Genomic DNA, 21,607 nt, shown 5'->3' on the forward strand with positions numbered 1-21,607 from the left:
AAGAAATGTTTTAAGACTCATATATTCACATTGCACTTCATTCATTCTCAACTTGTTTTGTTCAATATGAGAACTCATCATTTTCATTGTGGTTATTATTACTATCATTATTATGTTAATGTAGCCTTCTTGACTTTATTTTACACTATTATTTTTAACTAATCATGTCACTTTGGACAAAATAGCATAAACATAAACAACATAACATCGTTTATTGTGTGTGAGTAACTGAGCTTGGGCAATAGCCTGCCACTGACACGTTCATGCCAACATGCATGCCAACATCCATGCCATGCCTTTGCCGAAGTCATGGAACATGCATGCCCGTGACTCGCCACAAGATGACGACACCAAACCACCAGTCATCTCGACTGGATGCTTTGCTAAGGCTTTGCTGAACTTGGTTGATTTCACTCAAGCATGAGCAATTATTGCAACATAGGCCTATAATACTACGACAATGTGAATAAAACAAAAATATAGTTGGTTTTGATAGGCCTTATTTGTCTGAACAAAGTCCTTCTCTTAAGCCTCTGTTTTGCAGCATTGTCGTTTCTTTGGGAGCATCTGGTGAGGTAACAGAATGTGACTTTAACGTGACATTTTGGCTACTCTGTTACCTCAATGTCTTATCTTCACTGTCAGATAGCCGAAGGTATATCAGATCGTGTTGTCTACAGAGAAGCATAAATGTAGGCGCTTATAGGGCCTTCCTCGGAGCCCCTTCGCCCCGCCCTGCCTCGCTGTAGTTTTTGCAACCGTCGGGTGCCGTCTGCATAGTCGACATTTTTCAGCCGCATCATCGCAGCTGACGTGGGGACTACGTGAGCGCCGACTCGGGGCCATCCACTCCTACCGTAATCAGTGACGAGGCCCTCTACGTAAACGCTCGGTAAGTTCGTTCTGGCATTCCGCAGAACCAACTGGAGAGGCGAGACAAATTCAGAGCAGACTATGAACTGAAAGACCAACGGAAGTGTCAACCTCAAGCAACATGTCGCCTGCTTTCGCTAACCACATGCAAAATGCGCTAAGCTTAGAAGGTGGGACAAGATGGCTAGCAACTTAAGATAGCCCTAGCTTAGCAAGGGAGCCTATCCGGTAAACACTCAGTCGAAACGTTTAAACTTTCAGCATAAGTGTTTTCCCAACCCTGCTCTGACATAGTATGCCACAAATGCCACTCTTTTCTGCTAATAAACGTGGAAAAACTGTTATCCTACACATGTTCAAGGAAGTGTGTTCAAGTTTTAACCAGAAAGCTAACTTGCTGGAATGACGCAACACCGCCCGTTCCCCAAAGCTTAACTTGGCATTTATGCGACGCTATCTATTAAAATTAATTAATTATATCACACTTCAGATAAAAAAATGGTCATTTTCTAAATGCTGGGAAGTTCATTTGTCTGGGTCTTCATACTACACCAAGATAAACCAAGTGTTGTTTAACAAGCGATAGGCTACCTTTCGGTAGTTATCGTTAGACTGTTGTGTTGCATAACGTTAACAGTAAAGTGCTAATATGAAGCACCTGCCCTCGTGACGCCGTGGTTCAACCCCGACGGTGTCGGTTCAGTTTAACGTCTTTTGTGACGAACAGAGATGAGTCGATGGATGTCTTTGTCTGTGCTTCAAAAGGGAGAGCTTGGTACGTTAGCCAAATCGCCTGCGGGAGCGAGTGTCTAATGGCGCTGGGCTCAATCAGGAAGTGATGGAAGTCGCGGGTGCGTCAAGCGCGAGCGTTGAACCGAACACGCTGACCAACAGGCACATCTCTCAGCTTCCCTGACAGCGCCTGTGTTTACTGTTTACACAACACAAAGGCGTGACGCGAACATGCATATCTTTACTTCAAAGCACTGTTATCTGTGCTAAGCACTAGCGGAACTTGCTCACAAGGAATCCTATGGTGTCGTTAACCTCCCTTTTCAGCACTTTTTAGCGCCCCGACTTACTCTTACTCTCTGAATAACAAATATGGAAGTAATAAGACAAGGAGACGGTTTATGGATATATAATAACATAGATCTGGAAAGAAAATATACAGACACTGGCGTTTGTTAAGTTTTTCTTTCATTGGTAAGCATTTCTGTCACTAGCTCAGAACAGCGCCACAAATTCTACCAGTGGCCAAAACTAGCAGTGTGTACAGTGAACTGAAGGAAAACCGAAAACTGGTGAAGACCTAGACTGGATCACTGGGAGCTAGCCCTGGCCAGAGCACATTCTGAAAGGAATGCAGGCAGGATGATGCCACCATTAACAGGGAAGAAAGGAAGTGTGTTGTAAAGACCCAGTAGGAGTTGAGACACACACACGCACCACACCACACCATCTGATGGTATTACACTATGAGTGTGGAGTGGCTAAATAAATAGGCTTGTAATATGTTTATTTGTTTGTGTTTGTTGGCCGGTGTCTATTGTTGTGTGCGTGCATCATAGTGTGTGTTTAGATGTGCATCTCTGTGTAGTGTGCTTTCCAGTCACCTAACCTGGAGGTCAAAGTTCACTTAGGTCTCTTGCCCTCTGCAGCTCCATCACCATGGAGACAGTGGTTTCCGTGCAACAGGACGGCAGTGTAAGTGACTCTTTGACAGACGGTGAGTCCAGTCAGATCAACAGTGACTCCAGCCCATCCCCCGCACCATTGGCACAGGTAATACACACACACACACACACACAACACACACACACACCAACTTGGTATTATGGTTTTGCGTAATTATACACGCCACTTCAAAAATAGCCAACTGGCGTGTTATCATTTTGAGCTATCTCTCCTCCTCTCTCTCTGCTCCTCTCTCTCCTCCCTCTCCTCCTCTCTCTCTCTATCTCCCCCCTCTCTCTCTCTCTCTCTCTCTCTGCTCCTCTCTCTCCTCCCTCTCCTCCTCTCTCTCTATCTCCCCCCTCTCTCTCTGCTCCTCCCTCTCTCTCTCTCTCTCTCTATCTCCCCCCTCTCTCTCCTCCCTCTCCTCCTCTCTCTCTCTCCTCCCTCTCCTCTCTCTCTCTCTATCTCCCCCCTCTCTCTCTCTCTCTCTGCTCCTCTCTCTCCTCCCTCTCCTCCTCTCTCTCTCTATCCCCCCTCTCTCTCTCTCTCTCTCTGCTCCTCTCTCTCCTCCCTCTCCTCCTCTCTCTCTCTATCTCCCCCCTCTCCTCTCTCTCTCTCTCCTCCCTCTCCTCCTCTCTCTCTCTATCTCCCCCCTCTCTCTCTCTCTCCTCCCTCTCCTCCTCTCTCTCCTCCCTCTCCTCCTCTCTCTCTCTATCCCCCCTCTCTCTCTCTCTCTCTGCTCCTCTCTCTCCTCCCTCTCCTCCTCTCTCTCTCTATCTCCCCCCTCTCTCTCTCTCTCTCTCTGCTCCTCTCTCTCCTCCCTCTCCTCCTCTCTCTCTCTATCTCCCCCCTCTCTCTCTCTCTCTCTCTGCTCCTCTCTCTCCTCCCTCTCCTCCTCTCTCTCTCTGCTCCTCTCTCTCTCTCTCTCTCTGCTCCTCTCTCTCCTCCCTCTCCTCCTCTCTCTCTCTCTATCTCCCCCCTCTCTCCTATCTCTCCTCCTCTCCCTCTCCTCCTCTCTCTCTCTATCTCCCCCCTCTCTCTCTCTCTCTCTATCTGCCCCCCTCTCTCCCACCCTAGTCTGGGGTGACAGTGTTTCAACTCCCTGGTGGTCAGACTGTGCAGGTGCAGGGAGTCATTCAGGCCCAGCCTGCATCCGTGATACAATCTCCACAGCAGGTACACACACACACATACACATACACACACACACACACACACACACACCTACATACCATAACACACACACACACACTCACATGCACCATGACACATGCATGTACACACACACACACACACACACACACACACACAGACACACACAATGGTTTAGAAGTTTAGTGTGTGTGTTGTGTCCATGTTTGTGAAATAGAGAAGCTGTGCTGTAATGAGATTATAGAGAGGAGAAGAATCTGCATCTAAGCTTATTAGTCTAACCCCCCCCCCCCCCCTCAACCACACTCACATACTCACACACAGTATAACACACTCACATACAATATACACAGTGCCAGTAAAACACTGTCATATCCACACACACAAGTTACATAAACACACTCACACAGTCACAGTGACATTGTGGAGCACACCTGTTTGTTTTACAGTATTTAGGACAGTAGGAACTTTATGAGAGTCAGGTGATTAACTGTGTGTGTGTGTGTGTCTGTGTGTGTGTGTGTGTGTGACTAGACTGGAGTTGAAGGTGACGGTGACTCTGCAGTAGACTCCCAGAAGAGGCTAGAGATCCTCTCCCGCCGACCCTCTTACAGGTGAGCCATCGCCCTCATCCAATCACATCGCACTGTGCTCAGCCCTTGACCAATCACACAACAGGACACTCACACTCCCAGCTCACCACATGCCTGAACCGTCAGACTGTAAACGCGCGTGTGTGTGTGTGTGTGTGTGTGTGTGTGTGTGTGTGTGTGTGTGTGACTGATCATCAGAGGTACATCCTGTATTGCTAGGCTATATTTTTTTGGCACATAGTCCAAATATTGTGACGGTACTGTATTTCTGAGGCAAAACGAGGTGAGGAGCTAGCAATATGCGCCCTAAAGGCTGTTTTGTACTTCTGCATGATCTCAGTCCACTAAGGGCTGCGTGATTTGGGGAAATATCTAATTGTAATTTTAACAGATATTATTGGGATTTGAGTTATGATATATTTTTTTAAATTCAAGCTGCAATTCAATATTCCAAGTTTTATTTTGGGCTACTTTTGAGTTAGGCGAGCTTCACTGTCTGCCACATGAAGAGGTTGCCATGAATATAAAAATCATAGTGACAAGAACAAGCATTGGTACAGAGTTGCGAGCTGCGCGATTAAGATCAGTCTTTGCGATTAACTAATTGCATTAGTTCATATTGCGATTAACCTTACTTACAAGCCTTGCTGTCCACCTACAGTTTGTGTGTGTGTTTGTGTGTTAAGTAAAATGGTGTGTGTGTCTGTGTCTAACCTGCAGAAAGATCCTTAATGAGTTGTCGTCAGACTCCCGTTCCGTGCCTAAGATCGAGGAAGAGAAGGACGAACATGTCGTTGCATCCTCCAGCGTCGCCACGGTGACCGTTCCCACCTCCATCTACCAGACCAGCTCGGGACAATACTGTGAGTGTGTGAAAGCCGCTCGCTCAGACTCATCTAGTTAATGTGCAAGTGTGTATAGTTTGTGAAATGCAAGGTGCAATTTGTTGTCGTTGTGTGGGCCAGGAAGTGGAACCAAGTTAACCCCTAAAGGTGTAAGTTCCGCAACAATTGAAGGTTCTAAAATTCTAAAATTCTATGTACTCGATGATGCACTCTAGAACACTGGGGGAAAGATGATGATGTACTCTATAACGCTGGGGGATAGACGATGATGCACTCTAGAACACTGGGGGAAAAATGATGATGTACACTATAACGCTGGGGGATAGACGATGCACTCTAGAACGCTGGAGGATAGAGGATGATGTAGATTTTCTCTCCCCAGTCACGATCAGCCAGGGGGGGGCCCTGCAGCTGGCCTCTGGGGGGGCGGAGGCCCTGGGGGGGCTACAGACGCTCACGCTGCCCAGCGCTGGGGGCCCTCAGGCCGGGGCCACCATCCTGCAGTACGCCCCGCAGACAACCGAGACCAGCCAGTTCCTGCTGTCCGGGGGACAGGTGCTCGTCCAGGGTGAGTGCGTGTGTGTTTGGTTGCGTGTGTTTGTGTGTATGTATGTGTGTGTGTGTGTGTGTGTCTGGATGAGTGAATGTCAGTGATTTGAAACCATTCCTCTTCTCTTCCTCTTTACAAAATCTCTCCAAATTGTCCAGATTTCTGGGTCCTCACATTGTGCAGCATTCTTTTCTTTGGCTCACCCCACTGATTTTCTGCAGAGTTTAGATCAGGGGACTGAGACGATCATGCCAGAAGCTTGATTTTGTGTTCGATCAGGGGACTGAGGCGGTCATGCCAGAAGCTTGATTTTGTGTTAGATCAGGCGGTCATGCCAGAAGCTTGATTTTGTGTTCGATCAGGGGACTGAGGCGGTCATGCCAGAAGCTTGATTTTGTGTTAGATCAGGCGGTCATGCCAGAAGCTTGATTTTGTGTTCGATCAGGGTTGATTTTGTGTTCAGTAAATCTTTTTTGATTTCAGGGTTCCCACGGGTCCTTGAAAGTTTGTGAATCTGAAAAAAAAAATTCAAGGCCCTTGAAAGTTTTTGAAAACAGACATAAATAAATGGTGGTCCTTGAAAGTCCTTGAATTTCTTTTTGAGGAAAAGATTCCATAAAATTCCATCTTATTAACATGTTTCCATTATTGTTGGAAAATGAAATGTAGTGATTTTCTAGGCAGATTTTTGACATGGAACTATACTCTAATTCAGGCGTAATAAGCCAGTCACTAACCAATTCGTCTGCTGCAGCTCAACCTTGTTGCTGGAAGTTAGCCTACAGGGACTATTTTCAGGTGCTGCATGATATCAAAGTGCTGCTGCGCCCATGGTGTTCCTTGATTATTACGCTGGAAGGAGAGTATAGTTCCATGTCAAATCAGCCTAGAAAATCACCACATTTCATTTTCCGTTGGTCTTCATTTTCCGTTGGTCTTCTAACTTGAGAGGAGACAAGTTTTAAATAGGAAAATTACCAGAAATCTTAGTCACTTTTAAATGTGATGCTAGCAGGCGAGAAGCTAATGGTCTAATCAGATTCAATGATCTATGCTAGGCTGGAGCTAAAACTGGTATCGCCAGACTCAGAGAACAGCTGGATGAACTGGAGAAGGGTAAACATCAATTGGAGGTGGAAAATGAGTGTAATTTCCCACATGGTGGAATATCCCTTTAAACAAGTTCAATATGGAAAAAAGATTCTGTCACATATTGTGTTTACAGTTTTCTAGGGGTGCCTATAATTGAGTTTTTGTTATTATTAAAGCATATTTATTTCCTTTTTTCTCAGAATAAATTTGCCAACCAAAGATGATTTTTTTTTATACCTTTTCCAATAAATGGAAATGTTGCCATATGAGTTTGTAGATTGTGTTTAGTTGAGGTGTTTGGGAGCTAGTGGCTTATGTTGTTGTGGTGTGGTGTATGGTATACATCTTTCTTTCTTTGTGTGTGTGTGTGTGTGTGTGTGTGTGTGTGTGTGTGTGTGTGTGTGTGTGTGTGTGTTAATGGGGACAATATGTGTGTGTGTGTGTGTGTGTGTGTGTTAATGGGGACAATATGTGTGTGTGTGTTAATGGGGACAATATGTGTGTGTGTGTGTGTGTGTGTGTGTGTGTGTGTGTTAATGGGGACAATATCCTCCTGTTTGTTCTGCGGCTCCTTTTTGCGTCATCAAAGCTAAAAATACATCACTAACCCCTCCCTCCCTCCCTCTCCCTTTCTTTCTATCCCTCCCTCCTCTCTATCCCTCTCTCTCTCTCCCTCCCTTTCTCACCATCTCCTTCTTGCTCTCCCTCTAACCCTCTCTCCTTCTTTCTCTCCTTCTTTCTCTCTCTCTCTCGCTTTCTCTCTCTCTCTCGCTTTCTCTCTCCCTCTTTTTCACTCTCTCCCTCATTTACTATATCTCTACCTCTCCGCCTGGCTCTCTCTTTCTTTCTTCTCCTCTGCCTTTCTTTCTCTCTTTCTTTCTTTCTTTCTTTTCATCTTTCCATAGTTCTCTCTGTCTTTCTAAATCTGTTGTTTTCATGTTGGTATACAGAAAACACACACACACACACAGACAGAAAACACACACAAACACACTCTCTCTCTCTCTCATAACAACATTTCTCATTATTGTGTCACCATCATACATCCTCATCTTTCTTTTCACACAGATGTATGTTTTTTTTTATCCTGACTGTGATGTATGTATGTACACACACACACACACACACACACACACACACACACACACACACACACACACATACACACACACACACACAAAGTGTGAGTGAGGAGGCGGGATCTTTGGCAGGCTGTTATTCCCTGTGAGCTCAGCTGTGATGTCATTGTGATGTCAATGCCCCTAATTGTAAGCTGTGTGTCGTTGCCGTGGCGCCCACAGAGGGCTAGAGAGACCGAGAGAGTGAGAGTGAGAGTGTGTGTGTGTGTCAGTGTCAGACAAACGGACGGAGAGAGAGAGTTCCAGAGTAGAGAGGCAAACGGAGCTGCAGCCAGAGCTGAAGCACAGCTTAAACGGAACACGTTCTCATCTGCCGAGGAACCGGCTCACGGAACAGAGAGAGAGAGAGAGAGAGAGAGAGAGAGAAAGAAGGGAATAAAGGAGTGCAGAAGACGAAACCTGTCCCACTGGAGTACTACAGGCTACAGATGGCCGTGACGGGGGAGGAGACAGAGTCAGGTGTGTGTGTGTGTGAGTGTGTGTGTGTGTGTGTTTGAGTGAGCGAGAGAGAGAGAGAGAGAAAGAGGAAGAGTGTATGAGAGTATGTATGTGAGTTTTGGAACTCAAACATGGCTTTGTTGTCACAGTTGAATCCATGTGTTTTGAGGTGTGTGTGTGTGTTTGCAGGTGTGTGTGTGTGTGTATACTTATGTGCATGTGTGTGTTTGTGATTACAGGTGTCTATGCATGTGTCTGTGTGTTTGCAAAATTTTGTCCATTCATGTTTGCATGGTTGTATGTGTGTGTGTGTGTGTGTGTATTTGTTTGTGTTTGCAGTGTATGTGTCTATGTGTGTTTGTAGATGTTTGTGCATTTGTTGTTTGCAGGTTTGTGTGTGTGTGTGTGTTCAGGTGTGTGTGTGTGCAGGTTGAGTCGGACTCATTGAGTTATGCTGTGTGTGTGTGTGTGTTCGTTCAGATGTGTGTGTGTGTGTGTGTGTGCAGGTCGAGTCTGATTCATTGAGTTATGTTGTGTGTGTGTGTGTGTGTGTGTGTGTTCAGGTGTGTGTGTGTGTTCAGGTGTATGTGTGTGCAGGTCGAGTCAAACTCATTGAGTTATGTTGTGTGTGTGTTTGTGTGTGTTCAGGTGTGTGTGTGTTCAGATGTGTGTGTGTGCAGGTCAAGTCGGACTCATTGAGTTATGCTGTGTGTGTGTGTGTTCAGGTGTGTGTGTGTGTTCTGATGTGTGTGTGTGTGTGTGTGCAGGTCGAGTCGGACTCATTGAGTTATGCTGTGTGTTTGCTCAGGTAAAAGCATGTATTTGTGTGCAGGTCATTGATGATATGTTGTGTGTGTTCAGGTGTGTGTTAGCTGTCAGGGAAAAACAGAAGGAGTGTGTTTCAAAACTCATGTTTGCATTAACAGAAGCGGTGTTACATTCTATGGCATAGTTTCACACACACACAGACACACACACAGACACACACACAGACACACACACAGACACACACACAGACACACACACAGACACACACACACACACAGACACACACAGACACACACACAGACACACACACAATAAGTGGGAATAAGTTCCTTTAGTTTCAATAAAGGGTTGCGAGAGGGAGACAGAGAGAGTTAGGAGACCACAAGGGAGAGTGAATGAGATCCACTACTGTGTGTGTGTGTGTGTGTGTGTGTGTGTGTGTGTGTGTGTGTGTGTGTGTGTGTGTGTGTGTGTGTGTGTGTGTGTGTGTGTGTGTGTGTGTGTGTGTGTGTGATCCACTACTGTGTGTGTGTGTGAGTGTGTGTGTGTGTGTGTGTGTGTGAGTGTGAGATCCACTACTGTGTGTGTGTGTGTGTGTGTGTGTGTGAGAGATCCACTACTGTGTGTGTGTGTGTGTGTGTGTGAGATCCACTACTGTGTGTGTGTGTGTGTGAGTGTGAGATCCACTACTGTGTGTGTGTGTGTGTGTGAGTGAGATCCACTACTGTGTGTGTGAGAGGGAGAGGGAGTGAGATCCACTACTGTGTGTGTGTGTGTGTGTGTGTGTGTGTGTGTGTGTGAGATCCACTACTGTGTGTGTGTGTGTGTGTGTGTGTGTGTGTGAGAGATCCACTACTGTGTGTGTGTGTGTGTGTGTGTGATCCACTACTGTGTGTGTGTGTGTGTGTGAGGGAGTGAGATCCACTACTGTGTGTGTGTGTGTGTGTGTGTGTGTGTGTGAGTGAGGGAGTGAGATCCACTACTGTGTGTGTGTGTGTGTGTGTGTGTGTGTGTGTGTGTGTGAGGGAGTGAGATCCACTACTGTGTGTGTGTGTGTGTGTGTGAGAGAGGGAGAGGGAGTGAGATCCACTATTGTGTGTGTGTGAGAGGGAGAGGGAGAGGGAGTGAGATCCACTACTGTGTGTGTGTGTGTGTGTGTGTTTGTGTGAGTGAGGGAGAGGCAGTGAGATCCACTACTGTGTGTGTGTGTGTGTGTGTGTGTGTGAGGGAGTAGAGGGTGGGGGGGGGGGGTTAGATCCTCTGTTCGGTGTGTTTGAGACAGAGAGAGGGAGAGAGGGAGGGAGGGAGAGAGGAGAGAGGGAGGAAGGGGGAGAGAGGGAGGGAGAGAGAGAGGGAGAGAGAGAGGGATGCAGGGAGGGAGGGAGAGAGTTAGTGCCTCTACTGACGTCAGATCATTTCCTGGAAACGCAAGCAGACAGAGAAATGAGAGCGGGGGGGTGGGGGCAAGCCACGCACACAGTGACGTCAGTGTACAGTCATGCTGTCTGCTCACACACACACACATTTGCACAGGCAGTTGCTAGCTTAGTCATTTGCCTAGAGGAAGTTGTAGGAATGTGTGTGTGTGTGTGTGTCTGTTTACCAGATTGTTCAGTGAGTTGTATTATTGTTTTTAACCAACATACAGAAATGAGTGTGCGGTTCTGAGTCTTGCTTTGTTGTGTGGATCAACATGATCTTACGATCTTACAATTAGGGGTGGGCGATATATATCGTCTGCGATAATATCGTGATTGTTGTTTTAACGATGTGCAAATTGACATTATCGAGTATTTAAATTACTTATGGGGGAAAAAACACTCGAAATCACGCACTGAAGACTCATACATTCCCAGGAGGTAGGCTATGCGGGAGAAGTGCAGCAGAGCCAGTGTCACGTGATCACTAGTGGGTCACAACGTTGTCCCACGCAGCCTAATGTTTATTTTGTGCAGCAAGAGTAGCCTACTTTGGATTTTTTGCGGCTACTTCTGTTCAAGTAGCATTGATGAGACAGTCACGTTTTTTCCTACACGGTATTATATGTAGAGAAAACATTAGCCTTTGAGTATTTTAATAGTCAGTTGTAAACAAATAACTATTCTCATGTAACTCTTTTGTAAATGGACTGAAGTTCGCTCTAAATATCTACGTTTACTGATTATGCTAACCGTTAGCATCTCTATTGGATTTCTCATTTACATTAGCCATAAGCTAACGCATTAGTTTCTATTCTGTAACTTGGAATGCTAGCCTTCGTGATTGCTCTAAAACAAAACATAGAAGGAAATAACTGAGATGTAGGCTACTCTGTTGGTCTGCTCTTAGTTTTACATTGAATCCTATGTAAAGGTTTGAAAGGAACTTCATCTTCAGACTTTCTCTTGGGAGACTGTTAGGCCTATTCATTTTCTCTAATGTAGTGACAATGCATTGGTTGATTTGGTTAAAAAGTCACAGGTTAGGTTATTGGTTATTATTGTAATGATGCTATTCATAAATAATGAGCTGTAAAGTAACTCAGACTTTAACAAAAACAATTTTTTAAAGGATATCGACTAATTATCGTTATCGTCAAAATCACAAAAAATATTGAGATATTATTTTTTGTCCATATCGCCCACTCTCCACCTAGAACACGTCACACAGAACATTCTCCATCTAGAACACGTCACACAGAACATTCTCCACCTAGAACACATTACACAGAACATTCTCCATCTAGAACACGTCACACAGAACATTCTCCATCTAGAACACGTCGCACAGAACATTCTCCATCTAGAACACGTCGCACAGAACACTTCAGAGATCTACATCTACAACACGTCACACTGTGATCTCATCTACAACGAGAGGGGGGGGGTATGCAGAGGAGAAAGATGTGTGTGTGTGGGGGGGGGAGTGTATGCAGTGATGAAAGAGTGTGTGGGGGTGGGTGTATACATGAGAGAGAGTGACCGGGTGCCCACGGGTCATGGAATTTTTGGAATATTATGGAATTTTGGAAAGTCTATTCCAGACATGGAAAGTCAGGGAATTGTATAGTTTTTGGGGCAAAGTCATGGAATATCAGGGAATTTTGTTGTAGCAGTTTTTATACTCAATTTACTGTGAGTATATGACGGTGTGTGTGCCTCTGTGTTTCTACATACTGTAGGTAGGTACATGTGTGTGCGTGTGTGCGTGTGTGCGTGTGTGTGTGTGTGTGTGTTTGTGTGTGTGTGTGTGTGTGCGTGTGTGTGTGCATGCATGTGGGCACCTCTATTGACTTCTTTTGGTAACCTCGTTAGCATCTTAATGTAATCTCTACCGTCACCATAACAGCCACACACACACACACACACACACACACACACACACACACACACACACACACACACACACACACACGATGCATACTCAGTTAATGGGGGATAGAATTGAAGAGAGTTTGCAGCACTGGTCAAACACAGAGGATGTACCATAGAGTACACACACACACACACACACACACACACACACACACACCAGACATTTGACTGGAGGATTGAGTGCACTGACACATTGAAATCATACTGGTAGAATGTTGTATTTTCCCTGTATTTGACCCACCATGTGTGTTTGTGTGTGTGTGTGTAGCTGCTACAGGTGACATGCCCACCTACCAGATTCGCTCCCCCGCGTCCGGTCTACCTCAGGCAGTCGTCATGGCAGCGTCGCCGGGGGCGATGCACAGCCCGCCGCCTCACGCCGAAGAGGTCACGCGCAAGAGAGAGGTCCGTCTGATGAAGAATAGGTAAGACACACACACACGCACACACACACACACACACACACACACACATACACATACACATACACATACACATATACACACACACACACACACACACACACACATCTGTATGTCAAGGGTGCCCAGAAATTCGATCAATCTTTTTCTAGCTTCTTTCTCCCCCTATTCAGTTCAGTCCAGATTCCCAATTGTCCAATACTACAAATGTCCACAAAAAAAAAAGTTACTTAATCTCTAGTTTTTGAACCAAACATTACCATCTTGTTTTGGTCTCGGCTATTAAGGGGCGATTACTATCATGTAGCCTATTGCGCAAAAGCCTAAGTTGGACTCAATAGGCTACATAGCATTGACACATACAAGCATAAGTTTGACTCAAGGGGAAAGAGCTGATTCGCTGATTCTGATTGCACTGTTAAGGTTACATCAGAATCTATGTCCACAGTGCTACGGATCCACCAAAGCCTCTCTCTTTAGAAAGGGACAGCTTATTGAGCTGAAGAGGGACAACGGGTTGAACCACATCCCCACACTGCAAAAACTGCTTATCTAATCAAATCTAACCAAGTGTTATTAATCTTATATTAAGATAAAAAAAAAATCTAGTTAATATTGTTTTCAGTATAAAGAGACTTACCTAGCTCTTTCTCATAAAATCATTCAACTTAATTTAAGAAGAGTTTGACTCCTTTTAAGACGACTCATCCTGAAAACAAGCAAATTTGTCTGCCAGTGCGTTAAGCAAATTTGTACTACAATACAAGCAAATTTGTCTGCCAGTGCGTTAAGTAAATTTATCTTGATAAGACTCCTTAAAATAAGTCAAAATGATCTTTCGAGAGAGTGATCGGTAAGTCTCTTCACACTAAAAACAATCCAAAATAGATTTTTTGATTTTTTTCTTAATATAAGATTAATGACACTTGGTTAGATTTTATATTTTGCAGTGCAAATATATATCCCCAAACTCTCAGATGCTCATTAAAGGTGCTCTAAGCGATGCTGGGTAACGTCACTTCTGTTGACTTTCAAACAAAACAGAGAGCAAGCTAGCTCGCTACTTCCTCCCCCTCCCTCCTGTGCTGCTCCCGTGCAATTGAAACTCTCCTAAACGCGCATCTCATCTGTGATTTGCTGGAACAGTTTGTTATGTTTTTATGGGCTAGGTTTGCCCAGGTTGTTTTTGTTGCCGTTTTTGGAGCCTGGGCTGTCCACAGAGATGGTTTTTTTTTTACAGTGTATTCAGGACACAGACAGCTAGCGGTTGGTTAGGTGATGTTTGCATTAAGTAACATAAAATGTTTTAGCCTAAAAAACGCATGGCATCGCTTATAGCACCTTTAAAACGGATCCTTTCAGTAGGTTAGATCAGTCACTTGTGCAGTGCAGGTTTTGGGAAGCTGACGTTGTGTAAAACAATGCAACACCCCCGTGTACAGAGCAGGTTGAAGGACAACCTGAGGTTGTGTGTGTATATTCAAAATTGAGTTAAGAAGTGAACAATTTTGAAAAAATACTTGACATTGAGTGCAACCATTTAAGTAGCCAACAGAATGATAATAATGGCCTACTACTACTAGCCTACTACTACTACTACTACTACTACTACTACTACTAATGATACATAAAATAATAATAATACAATAATAATAAATATTAATAAATGTAGTGGCAATGAACGGGGTCCAATAAATTTTAGAGCCTTCGTATACTGTGTGTTTGGGCATTGAGATTATAGAATTGTGCAAAAACTGAGGAAGAGTAGAATTAAAATGGCAGAATATATGTCAGTACAGGTATATGTAGGTACCAGTAATGACTGGCTCTATTTGGTTTGGTAGTCTCGGGACACTGTCAACTTTAAAAGTAGATCTTGGTTCAAAAAAGGTTGGGCACCTCTGCATTAGATTAACATACAGACATTCGGGCATACAGACATTTGCATACATACTATAGAAACACACACACACACACACACACACACACACACACATACACACACACACACCAATAATGGCATAACGTATTGGAAACACATTGGAGAGTTGTGTGTCACTCTATAACCGTGTGTGTGTGTGTGTGTGTGTGTGTGTGTGTGTGTGTGTGTGTGTGTGTGTGCGTGTGTGTGTGTGTGTGTAGAGAGGCAGCTCGTGAGTGCAGACGGAAGAAGAAGGAGTATGTAAAGTGTCTGGAGAACCGCGTGGCTGTGCTGGAGAACCAGAACAAGACTCTCATCGAAGAACTGAAAGCTCTTAAAGACATATACTGTCACAAGGCCGAATAACACACACACACAAACACACACACACGCACACACATATTGCATTCTCAAACATCTACTGCCACAAACGCATACCATACGCTACACACACACGCACGCAAGCACCACACACCACACAAATACTGCCTTACAGACACACACACACACACACACACACACTTGCACATCTACTGCCATGACACAGATTAACATTTATTAATACACACTTACTCACACACAAACACACAGTTTTTAAAGACAGCTGAAAAGCACACACATGCGCGCGCACACACACACACACACACACACACACACACACACACACACACAGAAGGTGACGTGTGACGTTTACAGATGGCTTTCCTATGAACTACATACCAGCGCTTTCTCCTTATTGTTTCTGTCACACACACACACACACACACACACACACACACACACACACACACACACACACACACCTCTTCTCACCTCACTGCTTCTCTCTGCTGTGGTTGCTCTGGCAACCATGATGCATTTAGAGTGCTTTATCTAAGTGTGCTCAGCCCCCTTCCCCAAACACACACACACACACATGGAAGCCCACAGTGTTCTTTTGATTGTGTGTTGAATTTATTGCCATTTTATGGAAATCAGATACATGCACTCTTTCTGTCACACACACACACACACACTCACATTTTCTCTCTCTCGCGCACACACACATTTTCTCTCTCTCTCTCGCTCGCTCGCACACACACACACACACACATACATTTTCTCTCTCGCTCACACACACACACACCTGGTCAGATATCTGATCCTACCCTCAGTGAACAGAAAAATCTCAGGACTTTTGGTCTACACACACACACACACACACACACACACACACACATACACAGAGAGAAACCAGCTGTACTACTATGACTAGGGGTATGTGCTCCTGTGTACTACTGATAAGCCTATACCCGCATGTAGTGTGTGTGTGTGTGTGTGGGTGGGTGTGCATGTGTATATGTGTTTGTGGGTGTGTGTGTGTGTCGGGGGGTATAGGGGGCATACAGTGGTATATTTGTTTAAAAGGTGACACAGTCCCCTTTTGACTTGGTCCTAGCTGTTAGCGATTTAGCTTTTGTTCAGACTTGCATTTCTAACCTGCCATTCCCCTGTTATGCTGTGTAAAAAAAGAAAAAATCCTGTACAATGTCTATTTTTAATAAAAATACCTTTTTGCTGAAATATTTCTTTCTCTCTCTCTCTCCGTCTTACACACACACACACACACACACACATACAGAAACAGGAAGGCAGACTCCAACAAAGGAGGAACTGATATGTTGATGTCACCGGTTGAGCCAAGCCATAAAAATTTCAGTCACACACACACACACACTCTCTATTTTCCCTCGCCCTCATGTCAGTAATCAGAGCACACACAGTAGCTCATGTCAATCAGAACACACATTAGCTAATGTCAGTAATCAGAGCACACACATTAGCTCATGTCAGTAATCAGAACACACATTAGCTAATGTCAGTAATCAAAACACACACAGTAGCTCATGTCAGTAATCAGAACACACACATTAGCTCATGTCAATCAGAACACACATTAGCTAATGTCAGTAATCAGAGCACACACATTAGCTCATGTCAGTAATCAGAACACACATTAGCTAATGTCAGTAATCAAAACACACACATTAGCTCATGTCAGTAATCAGAACACACATATTAGCTAATATACTGTATGACCCAACTGCCTGATTCCTATTTTAGGGGGGAAACCCAAAGCTACTTAAACCAAAGTCCTTTTAGGCAAGTCCCTCCACTCGGCGGTCATATTGCAACGCTTTTTGGGCAGTCATCGGGCATCCTATTCGGCAGAAATGCGCGTGCGCAAGGCTTCGCGACACCAACCTTGCTCCAGCGGCGAGTTCACAACACATGATTGGCACGATGTCTGCACAACACAGCACATAATTGGCTCAATGTAGTCACATCACACCACATGATTGGCTCAATGTATACACATGTCGACGTTTTGGCGAGGAAGGGGTGGGATATGTGTAGACAACGGCCATATTGGCATTACAAACTAGCCCCATGCATTTCTATGGAGGATTTTTTGAGTGCTGTCTCCTCATTAGAAAGTCTCTGCTTAAACATGTGGCGGATGCAAAAACCTTGAGTAGGCTAGTCTGTCTCTATCATATGCATCTCATAGGTTAGCCTGTCATCATATGCATCTCATAGGCTTGTCTGTCCCCATCATATGCATCTCATAGGCTTGTCTGTCCCCATCATATGCATCTCATAGGCTTGTCTGTCCCCATCATATGCATCTCATAGGCTAGTCTGTCTCTATCACATGCATCTCATAGGCTTGTCTGTCTCTATCACATGCATCTCATAGGCTTGTCTGTCCCCATCATATGCATCTCATAGGCTTGTCTGTCCCCATCATATGCATCTCATAGGCTTGTCTGTCCCCATCACATGCATCTCATAGGCTTGTCTGTCCCCATCATATGCATCTCATAGGCTTGTCTGTCCCCATCATATGCATCTCATAGGCTTGTCTGTCCCCATCATATGCATCTCATAGGCTAGTCTGTCTCTATCATATGCATCTCATAGGCTTGTCTGTCCCCATCATATGCATCTCATAGGCTTGTCTGTCCCCATCATATGCATCTCATAGGCTTGTCTGTCCCCATCATATGCATCTCGTAGGCTAGTCTGTCTCTATCATATGCATCTCATAGGCTAGTCTCCATCCTATACTCATGTCATACAGGGCTGTGGGGAGTGAGAGTGAGGGGCTATGGCATCGTCCAGGCTACTGATGGGCGCAGCAAAGAACATCCACAAACAGTGATACCCTTTTTAAGATCCTCAAAACGTTACCAACCAGCCACTCGGTGGAAAATTCTCCTGATTACCACTGACAAACAAAAACAACCTGGGCAAACCTAGCCCATAAAAACATAACAAACTGTTCCAGCAAATCACAGACGAGATGCGCGTTTAGGAGAGTTTTAATTGCACAGGAGCAGCACGGGAGGGAGGGGGAGGAAGTAGCGAGCAAGCTAATGTTTGAAAGTCAACAGAAGTGACGTTACCCAGCATCGCTTAGAGCAGTGTTTCCCAAACTTTTTTTCTGGGGACCCACTTTTTAAATATGACAGACTATCGCGACCCAACTCGTGACTGTGATAGTTAACAAACTAGATCCTAATAGAAAGCTGTTAGCTTTCCTAAGCTATATAAGGTATAAGCTAGGGGTATTACACAACATAAATTGTCACTAGGCTATGCTGGCGACCCAAATAAAATCTCCTACGACCCACCTGTGGGTCGCGACCCAGTCTTTGGGAACCAATGGCTTAGAGTACCTTTAAGCAATGAACTGTATCGGATCTTCGCAGGATCCGTATACAGCGCTTTCCAAATCAGACGCAGCTAAACGAAACGGACCTAATATATTTAAAGCTTTTAACAATTTCCAACGCCTAGGCTATACAAAACCTAGTGATAAGCATTAAAGAAAAAATACATATTTACCAATGTCGTTTCATCTCCCGGACAAGAGCGCCCAATGTGTTACATCCTGCCTACTAGACTATGCAACTAGAGAGGGAAAACCACACGGATTTTTCATATAAATAGATGTATGTATTTAAGATAAAGAATTAACAACGTAGGTTAAAAGAACTGTATGTAAGAAATGTATTTCAATTAATCATAAAATGGCCATGATATGTCACTAGACATTAAGAAATCATGTTCATTTCAAATACTTATATCACTGACAACAGTAGTCCGGCTAGGATATTGTCATTTAAAAAGTGCAGTTGCAGCCCTCAATTGATGTTGATGTTGTGTTTTGTCATGTCATGTTGTGTTTTGGCGTGATGCGCCACCCTCCACCTATCTACTAATCACGAAGTCAGTAGTGTTTCGGCGTCCAGGTTGCCAGCTCTGCCAGTCAGGGGGGAGGGGGAGGGAATACACTGCTCTACAGTAATTTGAAAGTGATTGTAGTACCAGTTTCAGCCACAATCTTACATACGGTTCCTTTAAGTAAAGTCGGTATAAATGTTAGATTGGGAAATAAAAGTGTATGCGATAGGAGAAATGAGGTGTCATGCGTAAAGAAACCAATGAGTGTGTACTGCAGGTATGAGTATTTACTGCAGGTATGAGTGTTTACTGCAGGTGAGTATTTACTGCAGGTATGAGTGTTTACTGCAGGTATGAGCAACTCCTGGTTATGAGTGTGTACTGCAGGTATGAGCAGGTATGAGCAGGTATGAGCAACTCCTGGTTATGAGTATTTACTGCAGGTATGAGCAGGTATGAGTGTTTACTGCAGGTGAGTATTTACTGCAGGTATGAGCAGGTATGAGCAACTCCTGGTTATGAGTATTTACTGCAGGTATGAGTGTTTACTGCAGGTATGAGCAACTCCTTGTTATGAGTGTTTACTGCAGGTATGAGCAGGTATGAGCAACTCCTTGTTATGAGTGTTTACTGCAGGTATGAGCAGGTATGAGTGTTTACTGCAGGTATGAGCAGGTAAGAGCAGGTATGAGCAACTCTTGGTTATGAGGTGCATGTCTCCGCTTGGGCTCTGGGAGTAATTGCACGGACATTGTCTGAAGTTCATGTATGAAAACAGCTTTTGGGTGTGTGTGCTTTAAATGTTCTCAAAGTCTGTGGGTGTGTGTATGTGCATGTTTTATATGTTCTCCAAGTCTGTGTGTGTGTATTTAAGTCTTCTTTAAATCTGTATGTTAGTGTGTGTGTGTGTGTGTGTGTGTGTGTTTAAGTGTTCTTCAAATCTCTCTCTCTCTCTGTGTGTGTATTTAAGTGTTCTCCACATCTGTGTGTGTGTGTGTGTGTGTGTATTTAAGTGTTCTTCAAATCTCTTTGTGTGGTTATGTGTGTGTGATGTGTTTGTGTGTCCTTGTCGGGTCCTGGCCTTGAAAGTCTTGCCAAACTCATGGACTGTTTCATTCCCAAGGACTGTTACACTCCCCCCCCCCCCCTCTCTCTCTCTCACACACACACACACACACACACATATACACACACACTAACATGCCGTATGGTCAAGGAGAGCAGACTGGCTTGCTTTACAAATTCTTATTAATACTAGGAAGGAACCTAACCTGACTCCGCCAGATGGATTTGCTCCGCATATCCATCTGGGAACTTTTCATTGAAGAACTTTTGGGAAGGGGCGGACATACTGGTTAGCTGATTGGATAAACCATCTGTCTATCACCACCTTTGTTGGTTATCGACGGGCCAAATCAACCAATTAGATGAACAAAGTATTCTTCTAATGCCGTTTAACATACAATTAAGTTAGGTAACGTGACAAACGTTAAGATGTTTTAACTTACCATTTATGAACCTAATCAACGACAATTCCCATCAAGTTTTCACGGTAGGCCCTACACTTCTGAAGATAGTATATTCCTCCATTATGAACTGGAATCAGCCGTGGAGGATGTCTGTGTCGTTCATTCCTCCCAGCTGCATGGCTGAGACTCATAGCTTCACAGTTTACCCAGGAATACTTTCTAATTTGAATAAAACTTGCGCGATAGCTATGCTCATCTCTGTGGATGCCGTCATGTTGTTCGTTGCGTCACACCTCAACCCGCCTCAAAGCCAACGCTGATTGGACGTTCGTTTGGTGAACTGCTCCAAATTTTCTTTAACGGAAAGTATCCAGACTGATCTGCGAGTGAAACCCTGAAGCTCGCGAGATCAGGATGGTCTCACGAGGCTAGAAGGAACCATAAAACAACTTCAACATCATCAACTTGGTCATCTCAAGCTCGATTTTCCTATGATGTGAGTGTGTGTGAGTGTGTTAGTAAATGATGTGAGTGTGTGTGTGTGTGTGTTAGAAAATGATGATGTGTGAGTGTGTGTGTGTCAGTGTGTGTGTGTGAGTGTGTTAGTAAATGATGTGAGTGTTTGTGAGTAGTAAATGATGATGTGTGTGTGAGTGTGTTAGAAAATGATGATGTGAGTGTGTGTGTGAGTGTGTTAGTAAATGATGGTGTGTGTGTGTGCGAGTGTGTTAGAAAATGATGATGTGAGTGTGTGTGTGTGTGTGTGTGTGTGTTAGAAAATGATGATGTGAGCGTGTGTGTGAGTGTGTTAGTAAATTATGTGAGTGTGTGTGTGTGTGTGTTAGAAAATGATGATGTGAGCGTGTGTGTGAGTGTGTTAGTAAATGATGATGTGAGTGTGTGTGCGTGTTAGTAAATGATGATCTGAGTGTGTGTGTGTGTGTGTGTGTGTGTGTGTGTTAGTAAATGATGATGTGAGTGTGTGTGTGAGTGTGTTAGTAAATGATGATGTGAGTGTGTGTGTGAGTGTGTTAGTAAATGATGATGTGTGTGTGTGCGAGTGTGTTAGAAAATGATGATGATGT

At 44.3% G+C, this 21,607-nt stretch overlaps 1 protein-coding gene across 2 annotated transcripts; it reads left to right on the forward strand.

Annotated features, from left to right (window-relative positions):
* The first annotated feature begins 766 nt into the window (after positions 1 to 766).
* Positions 767 to 16,386, forward strand: crema (cAMP responsive element modulator a). 2 transcript variants are annotated; one of them, XM_076300274.1, is made up of 8 exons: positions 767 to 892; positions 2,535 to 2,658; positions 3,628 to 3,726; positions 4,237 to 4,316; positions 5,016 to 5,158; positions 5,523 to 5,708; positions 12,749 to 12,905; positions 15,045 to 16,386. In XM_076300274.1, the coding sequence occupies exons 2-8, from the start codon at positions 2,545 to 2,547 to the stop codon at positions 15,187 to 15,189; spliced, it is 924 nt and encodes a 307-aa protein (XP_076156389.1). In that variant the 5' UTR covers positions 767 to 892; positions 2,535 to 2,544; the 3' UTR covers positions 15,190 to 16,386. The 2 variants fall into 2 exon arrangements, with proteins under 2 accessions (XP_076156389.1, XP_076156390.1); XM_076300275.1 differs by lacking the exons at positions 767 to 892; positions 2,535 to 2,658; positions 3,628 to 3,726; ... (1 more) ...; positions 5,016 to 5,158; positions 5,523 to 5,708 and adding an exon at positions 8,041 to 8,380.
* The last annotated feature ends 5,221 nt before the right edge of the window (positions 16,387 to 21,607 follow it).

This window comes from Alosa pseudoharengus, unplaced genomic scaffold (genome assembly GCF_046254945.1).
Source record: "Alosa pseudoharengus isolate Yale_2024_CS ecotype anadromous, Long Island Sound unplaced genomic scaffold, YU_APseudo_1.1 YU_APseudo_1.1_scf_22, whole genome shotgun sequence".
NCBI lineage: Eukaryota > Metazoa > Chordata > Actinopteri > Clupeiformes > Clupeidae > Alosa > Alosa pseudoharengus.